General features: G+C 39.3%; 1 protein-coding gene across 1 annotated transcript; it reads right to left on the reverse strand.

Annotated features, from left to right (window-relative positions):
- Positions 1 to 4,730: 4,730 nt before the first annotated feature.
- On the reverse strand, positions 4,731 to 5,285 carry LOC145157415 (uncharacterized). Its single transcript, XM_079076456.1, has one exon. The coding sequence runs from the start codon at positions 5,283 to 5,285 to the stop codon at positions 4,731 to 4,733; it is 555 nt and encodes a 184-aa protein (XP_078932582.1).
- Between the last annotated feature and the right edge of the window lie 3,945 nt (positions 5,286 to 9,230).

Consider the following 9,230-nt stretch of genomic DNA (forward strand, 5'->3'; position numbering starts at 1 on the left):
TTCCTTTTGGATTTAAGTAAAACTTCGTTAGTGTTGACATTCGAAATAACACTTCCTTCTTCATTAAAAAGAACTTGATTGCCAGTGTCCACAACAAGTTGGGAAACACTTATCAAGTTATGTTGAAGACCTTCAACATACGCAACACGATTCACTGTGAATTGTCCGTTTGTTATCTTCCCATATCCTTTGACTTGACATTTTTTTATTGTTCCCAAACTTCACAACTCCAGCATTCCTTATGCTTCGAAAATCACGTAAATTCTCCTTCTTCCCAGTCATGTGACGAGAGCAACCACTATCAATGTACCATTTATTATCATATTGCTCGTGACATAGTACCTACAATTAGTGAAAAATTTTAGGTACCCAAGGCTTTTTGGGTCCTTGGAAATTAGATTTCAATTTCGAATGTAATTAAGAACTTTTAACCCAATCACAAACTTTGGTTTTGAGACTATCAATTAAGTTCACATCTTCATTTAAAGGAACCGAAACATAAGATTTTGATGGTTTCGAATGTTCACTGACATTACCCTTCGTATTCTGAGTTTGTGATTGTACATTCTTTGCTTTCACTACTGGTTTCCATGCTTTGACTAATATGTTCGAATCCTTAGAAGATGAACTTACGTTTGATGAAGTATTCACATACTTTTCATAGGCTTCGTGAATTTGCTCCTTTGAAAATGTACTCGACTGATACATTTTTCCTTTGCCGTCAAGCCAATGATCAATGTTCTTCCTTGAAGTTATCCCCTTTTCATGTGAAATTTTCATAGTTTCTTTCTTCGTATGATTAAGAAAATTTGGCTTTTTAGGAACAAAATCAACTTTTGGAATGGTTAGAAAAGATTCACCATAAGATGTATCAACAGTGGATTTAAAATCTTGACGTTGAAAGAATTTTTTATTTGAATTTGATGTATTTGAAATTTTAGTTTTTGAGACTTTCGAAAACTTTGGTTGTTTATTCACTTCAGACCTTAAATGATTTGATTTTGATGAATGTTGGTTATTTGTTGAAAAAGATGAATTTTTAGCTTTGAAAGCATTTTTGGGTGATTGTGATTCAGACAAATATTTATTTGTTTGGGCGGGATTTTTCTTTTTATCTGAAAAAGTTGTTGAATTCACAGTCTTAACAGGTTTTGTCATTTCCTTTGACATCTTTTGAGACTCAATAGTCTGCCAAAATATTTTCTTCCGAGCTTGTCTTTTTGAAATGTTATTTTCTTTCAAAAATTTGTCAATTTGATCTTTGAATTCCTTGGTGTTTAGTTTGACAACATTTTCATTTTCCACTACAACTGGTTTTGAAATTTCTTTTTCAATTTTTGATTTTTCAACCCATTTTCTTTGTGGTTTTTGACGTTGAAAAACGTACGAATTCTTTGTTAGGTTGTATTCAACTGTGCTTTGATTTGCGAAAAAACCTTCGTCTGTTGTTTTTAAATTATCCTCTTCAACTAACTTCTTTAATTCTGGTTTGACATTCTCGACATTTCCAGTAGTTACGAACACTTGATTTGGGAAAATGACATCATATGTACACTTCAAATTTGGATAAACCACAGTATTCGTTTCAAGAAAGTGAGCACCTTGTTCATTCATCACCTTTTCGAACTTTTGTGTATCACCATACACTTGATCAACCACAATTCGAGGAATGTCTTCTTCCTTCGAAGATTTCTTTTCCTTCGAATTTTTCTCTTCGTTTTCATCATCGCTATCATCAGTTTGACTGTCTCTGAGATCTACGAAGTCCATATCACAAACTTTCGAAGTTGAGGGTATATCAGTTTCTTTCTTAACCATCAAATCCTTAACTTTTTCTTTCCCTTTAAATGTTGATGCAACAATAACAACAGACAACTGGGAACAATCAACATCCTCAAGATCACTAATTTCACTAATATTGTAAAAATTATCTTCAATAGCAGCAAAATTAGATTGAGAATCAGATGTTGAATTCTCATTCTTTTTCAAAATTTGAATTTGTTCAGATTTAGTCAAAGTATCATTCACTATGTTAACTAATTCATTCGCATCAAGACATTCATCAATTTTGACAATTCCATATTTATATCGATCATCAGGAACTTTGTCAAAATCAGCTATTATTTTCTCACAATCATACGAAATATTATCTACCTTAGCTCTTTCGTATGCTATAAAAGGTAGTAATTTTCTATGTTGCTCTTTACTTATTTCACATGAATGATGTAAATCAGTTAATTTGCCATAAAGTCTCTTAGCATAATTGCAGTATATATTTCTTTGTGCTAGCAAAAGTTTGACTTCATTTGACAAAGTATCTCTATCACACGTAATATTTGTTATTTGTAATTCTCAACAATCAACTTTACTTATTTTCATGTCTAATCGCTTTTTGGTCTCTAATAACTCCATGGACAACTTGTTGGCCTCATTGCTAGCAGACACAACAATTGAATCAAAATAAGTAACAGTCTCATCAAAAGATATTAGTTCAGAGTCATAAGCATGTGTAGGAATATTAAAAGATTCGAGAATATTACGTACCTTTGTTGTCATTGGAGATTTGTCTGCTTTCTTGGATACGAAGCATCTTCCTTTCACTTCGAATTCCTCTTCATCTTAGTCCTCCTCCATCTTCGCATACATTGCTCCATGTGTTGGATTCCTCATTTCTTCATCGTCTGATCCGGATGACCATATTTGATAAGTTCCATCCTCCACCTGTTCACCCCTTGCGACCAGTGATAAATTCTTAGCTTTCGCACGAACCTCCTCAAGCTTTTCTGCATAATAAGCCTCATTTTTTACTTTATTCTTTCTCTCATCCTTCTTTCGAAGCATACAATCATTCGCAAGATGATTGGCTCCATTGCAATAATGACAATCAATACCAGCATCACCTTTCAGCTTCTTCTCACTCTTTCCTTCAGACATTTTCGAATCTTTCTTCTCAACCTTCTTTTTCTCCTCAACAACAGTTTTACTCACAGTTCCTCCTTTTACCTCAGCAAGCTTAGCCTTCGGATTGAACGGCTTTTTGAAAAACTTCTTAACACGATTATTCGAGTAAAATGCTATTGCCTCATCATCCGAATTCATGATGAATCCTTCTTCTTCCTCAGAATCACCATTTTCAGCTTCTTTCTCAGATATCTTTGACACAAGTGCTAATGGACCTCCCAAATTCAGCTTCGTTTCCTCAGCAATTTCATTTACCTTAGTTTCGTGTGTCTTTAACTGATTGTACAAATCATTGAGAGTTGACGTATCAAAACTTTGCTGATTCTTCACCATCATACTCACACGTCTCCATTCTTTTCGAAGACCCATCACAAAGATGAGATTGAATTCCATTGAAGTCCTGGTGATTCCATAGCGATTACAACGATAGATTAACTCGTTCAGTCGATCATAGTAGACTTCGATTGTTTCACCTTCTTTTTGTCTGAAATCTTTCAGCTCGACCAAACACTATTTGACTGAATTGATTTTCGTCTTCTCACTTCCTTGAAACTTATCTTTCAGATTGTTCCAGATCTCTTTTGCAGTTGTACAACTCCTTACATAATTGTACACAACTGGAGGTAAAGCTCCTCGCAATTCCCTAATACACCTCTTCTCCAGTTTCTTCAGACGATCGGTTTGATTATCAACACCAGAACTTGTAGAAGATGATCCAATTGCTTGAACATTCACTGGAACATTAACATTTCCAGTGATACATGACCATAATTCTTCATCAAGACCATTCAGATAATCCTGCATACGATCAGCCCACTGATCATAATATTCAGGGATTAGCATTGGAATTTTGGTTGATGATCCTAACAAATGAGAAAACGAGGTCATCGAATTGAGATTGAAGCTCGCCATTGTTGTACGGAAGATGATTTTGAAAATTTTAAGAAGATTTGGAAATTTTAAAACAAACTGGTTGAATCAAATCAGACTTACAAGAAGAACACTCGATTCAACAATTCAAATGTAGAATCAAATCACAATCTAAAATCTAGACAAATTTTTCACTATCAAAAAGTGCGGAAACTTTTGAACCAAAAATTTGATTCAAAAACTTTTTGAACAGATAAAAACCAGGCACAAGGGAGTTTCTTTGGATGGTGTCTGCACCGTGATTTACTATGGCCATAACACATGCTGCAATTCATCAGTCCAATTTCCTTTGGCTTTTCCTAGCCTTTTCTTAATCCCTTTAACTAAGGTTCGATTCGTCACTTCTACCTGACCGTTGGCCTGTGGATGAGCCACGTAGGTTCAACCCATTTGGTGAATTAATCTATTGCCACGATAAGAAATCTAAGTTTTCCTGGTGCTTCAGGGAAAGGACCCACAATATCAATTCCCCACTGGAGGAACAGCCATGGGCTTGTGATGCTGATCATGTCTTACGGTGGTAGGCTGGCACATTCGCATGTGTCAGGGAAAGGACCCACAATATCAATTTCCCACTTCGCATGTATCTGGCAGCCATGGGCATGTATCCTCCATGTGCTCCGTAGATTCCCGAGTATACTTCTTGCATTACTACGTCCGTTTCTCTACTCGTGATACATTTCAGCCATGGGTAGAATAACCTCTCCGGTACAGTCGACCGCCATACATGGTATAATTTGGTGCATTAATTCGTATCTTCCTTGCTTCTTTCACATCCTCTGGCACTATTCCTTTTTACAGAAACGGGACGTAGGGTGTCATCCATGAAGCTTCCTCTTCTAACCCCATTGCTTCACTCTGCGGCTTATCAATGCTCTTTTTGGAAACACCTCCACTAGGACGGTCTTTGACAAGTGACTGAAGGCTATTGAGTAAAGTTTACTTAAAGCGTCTGCTTCTTTGTTCTTTGATCGTGGAATATGTGTGATTTCGAACGTTTCAAACTTTGCAATCCATGTCTGTGTTTGAGCTAGGTACTTCTGGATGTGCATTTCTTTTGCTTCGTAAGTTCCTTTAATTTGGTTGATCACCAACATCGAGTCACTCAACACTTCAAGATGCGAGATGTTCATACTTCCTGCCAACCATAACCCTGCTAGCAGGGCTTCATATTCTGCCTCATTTTTCGAACACTTGAACTTGAATCGTAGGGAATAGGTTGACTTGTCCCTATATGGGCTGGTGAGAACAATTCCTGCTCCTGAACAGTCTTTGCTTGATGCCCCATCAGTGTGGAGCATCCACGTTTCTTTGTTTGCTTGGGTCAGTGCTTTTGGAAGTTCAGTAACATCTTTAGGAGTAGTCATCATTGAGGAAAGCGGGTCGTCTGTCATTTCTATGAAGAAATCAGCTAGAGCTTGCCCTTTTATGCTGATTCAAGGTTTATATGTGATGTCATGTTCCCTTAATTCTATCGCCCACTCTGTCATTCTTCCCAAACGTTCTGGTTGTAGTAGAATTTGCTTCATTGATTGGTCAGTTAACACTTCCATGGGATATGCCTGGAAGTATCTACGTAATCACCTGGCTGCGTATACCAAGGATAAGACCTACTTTTCCACTTTAGAGTAATTTCGTTCCGCCCCTTGCAATACTCTACTAATGAAGTATACTAGTACTTACTTCGTTCATCTTTTCGCGACCAACGCTACACTGATTGCCTCATGACTTGTCGATAGGTACACCGTTAACACTTCCTCCTTTAAGGGACTTGCTAGGGTCGGCATTTTTTTGAGGCATTTCTTCAATTTCTGGAGTGCTTCTTCCGCCTCATCCGACCATAGTATATCCTTCCTCCCTATGAATGTTTTCAATGTTTGGAAGAAAGGTATGGTCTGGTCTTCTGACTAAGCTAGGAATAGCCCCAATGCTGCCAACTTGCCATTAAGACTCTGTACCTCCTTCACTGTTTGTGGTGTTGTCATTTTCAACAAACTTTCCACCTTTTCAGGGTTCGCCTCTATCCCTGTTTCTATTACAATATGGCCCAAGAACATCCCTTTCTGCACCCCAAAAATGCATTCTTTGGATTGAGCTTCATGTTGTTCTGATGTAGCCTCTTGCGAGTCTCTTCCACATCTTCCAGGAAATCATCATCACCCTTACTCTTCATTACCATATCATCTACATATACCTTAACGTTTCTGCCCACTTGTTTCGTGAATACTATGTCTACCAACCTCTGGTAAGTCGCCCCTGCATTCCGTAATCCGAAAGGTATATTTGTGTAGCAAAAAGTCCCTTTCTCAATATGAAAAGTTGTCTTGTCTTCATCAACTGTGACCATCTTCCCTTGATGATACCCTTTGTATGCGTCCAAGAAAGATTTCCATCGAACTCCTCCTAACGACTCGATCTTCTGCTCTATTTATAGAAGGGGATAACTGTCTTTTGGGCAAGCTTTATTGAGGTCGGTGAAATCAATGCACATTCTCCTTGTTCCATCCATTTTTTTACAAACACCATATTGGCTATCCATTTTAAGAATTGTGTGGCTCTCATGACTCCGGCTCTTACTAAAGCTTCGACTTCCTTGTTGACGATTTCGTTTCTTTCTTTAGCCATGATACGCTTCTTTTGCTCAACTGGTATATACGAGGAATTGATATTCAAGTGATGCTATATTATTGACCTTGGGATACCTCTCATATCCGCGGGTGTCCATGCGAACGTATCTTGGTATTTTCTTAGTATCGTCATCAATCCCTCTCGTAACACTCTAGGGAGCTTGACCCCTATTTTAATTATCCGATCCTTGTGGTTTTTATTGACAACTACTTCCTTAGTATCTACTAAAGAAACTCCTTCTTCTTCCATGGGCTCAACTTGCTCCGGTTGTACAGCATGGCTATGCTCAGGAGGTCCTGGGGTGGTGTTTTGAACTATCGTCACCCCTTATTCAGTAGAAAATTTGAGTAAACCATGCATTGTGGATGAGACGGCTTGCAGCTTCCACAAGCCGGTTCTTCCTAAAAGTATGTTATAGGAAGAGGGTGCTTGTACCACTACAAATTCCGTTATATATGGTTTTCCGAATGTTACCTAGATAGTCCTCCAATGTAAAAGGTAGCAAGATCTTCCCTCTTGGCCATACGGACTGGCCTGCGAATCCTACCACTATAGTCGTGGCAGGCTTGAGGTATCTTTGGATGTCCGGGGACAGTCCTTTCAAGCAATGTTCGTACATTACACTGACAACACTTTTGTTATCAACGTAAACTCTTCTAATCAACGTTCTTCCTATCGCCGCTTTTATTATCACATGCTACATCCCTTTATGATCAAAAGGTATTGGATCATGAAGACTGAACTCAATGCTAGTTACTTTCCGCTTCCGTGTTAACTTGTCGCTAGTATCTTCTTCACTTTGCACCACGGCAATTTCAGCGTCATACTTTGGTGTATCGTCTCTCTTTGTCGTTCGTTCGTAGACTCTTAACGACCGCCTTTTCTCTTTTTCTCTTTTTAAACTTTCACAATCCTCAATCACGTGCCCCAACTTTTTGTGAAAGTCGCAGTATTTGTTCGGGTCTCAAGGGTATTTTTTGTTTTTATCTATGTTCTACCTATTCGGGCTTCGTGGAGTATAAGCTTCATAAGCTTCCTGTCGATATGGCTAGTAGCGGCCATTTCGCCTTCCCCTCTCGCTTTGGTGTGGCCTTCTACTATGGTGGTGGCGGGGCAGCCCCTTAGGTTGAGACGGGTATGTTTTAATTCGTTCTTCCTTTTTCCCTCTTCCCGCCATGATCTTTCCTTCCATCTTTTCCTTTTCCGCGCTTTCAGCCTCTTGCCTCAGGAACCGATTAACTTTCCGTATCATTTCTTCTGCATTAGCCCATTCTCGCCCTACCAGCTTTCGAAATAGCTCCCTTTTTAGGAGCCCGTAATTGAACGCCGCTATGATCACATGGTCATCCCTGGTTGGCATCTTTCTACTGATCTCATTAAACCTCTTAAAGTATGCCTTATTCGATTCTCCATCATGCTGTCGACAGGCAAATATCATGTTCGCTTGTTGTTGGAACCTTCGTTGTTGTATGAAACTGTTACAAAATTTTTGACATAGCCCTTCGAATCTCCATATACTTCGAGGTTGTAAGCTAGCAAGCCCATATCGAGCAGATCTGTCTAGGGTTCCCGCGAAGTACAGGCTCCATAATTTTGGATCCATTGGTATCATTTTATCGCCCATTGGAAATTGAATAAATGATCATCTCGATCTTCGGTGCCATCGTAAGGTGGTACCCTCGACCATTCAACCCTTTGGGAATAGGCGTTCCGTTAATGTCGTCCGTAAAAGGAGAGCAGAAATTTAGGCTCTTGAAAGCTCGGTTGTATTGTTTTGCTTCTGTTACTTCATGTAGCCTTTCTTTCCTTTTATAAGCGTCTTCTGTATTGGGTAGTCAACCTACATTTCTCTCCTTCTTGCTTGATCTTTTTTCGCGAGGGCCTGACTCCTTTTCTTCTTCGTCAGAGTCTTCTGTTTGGGCTGTGTGGAATGAAACTCGATCCCATTCGTTCTCTTTCTGGAGTTGTCTTTCACTTTGTAATTTCCTCATAACCCTAAAGCTTTTGAATGCTTCAAATTCTTCCAACTCCATTTCTTCTGTCGTTTTGCCTTGCAAAATGGCTCCCTCGTCATTGTCAAACTTTTCGGCGACTATGTTCTGATGTCTCACCATAGTAGCAACCTGTGGGGTTGCTTCTAGGCCTTCTAGGTTTTACATTCTCGCGACAGGACTCGCTCCAATTGCTGGTGTGCTTGCGTCGGCTGTTTGTTGCGAAGTCCCATGGATGGCGACACTTGATTTACCGTCAGGTTCGTCTTCCATCTTTCACTCTTGGGATGGTTCTTCCCAGGCTGATAGATTGACCTGAAGAATACAAACAAACCGTAAGCTAACCGGCCGGGAGGGGGTCCCGGATGACGCTCCTACAGTTAAGTTAGTGAAAGGTTATGTTATCGATCGAATACACGAGAGAGATAAGCGAGACTTCTGTGGTCTTACCTTTTTGACGAATCATGCTATATATTTTTAGTAATACAGGAAGAAGTAGCGAGTTCTTCCTATATCGACCCTGACATGCCATCTTATCACATTTATAACATTATGCTCGAAGGTACGACTATCGTTACTGTGTATGCCGTTACACAGCTGTCATGTGGATGTGCCAGGATCCACCAGCTACGTATCCTCGTACAGACTGTCTTCTCATAGTTTCGAGGTACTGCTGCTACTGTTTCGATGCCACTTTGTACTTTCTCTTCATTCTTTCCA

This window comes from Lactuca virosa, chromosome 2 (assembly GCF_052849685.1).
Source record: "Lactuca virosa cultivar CGN04683 chromosome 2, Lactuca_virosa_CGN04683_v6, whole genome shotgun sequence".
Lineage (NCBI taxonomy): Eukaryota > Viridiplantae > Streptophyta > Magnoliopsida > Asterales > Asteraceae > Lactuca > Lactuca virosa.

Bases quoted from the DNA above. Each gene is read 5' to 3' on its own strand.
- LOC145157415 (XM_079076456.1), bottom strand. From the start codon at position 5,285: ATGACAGACGACCCGCTTTCCTCAATGATGACTACTCCTAAAGATGTT.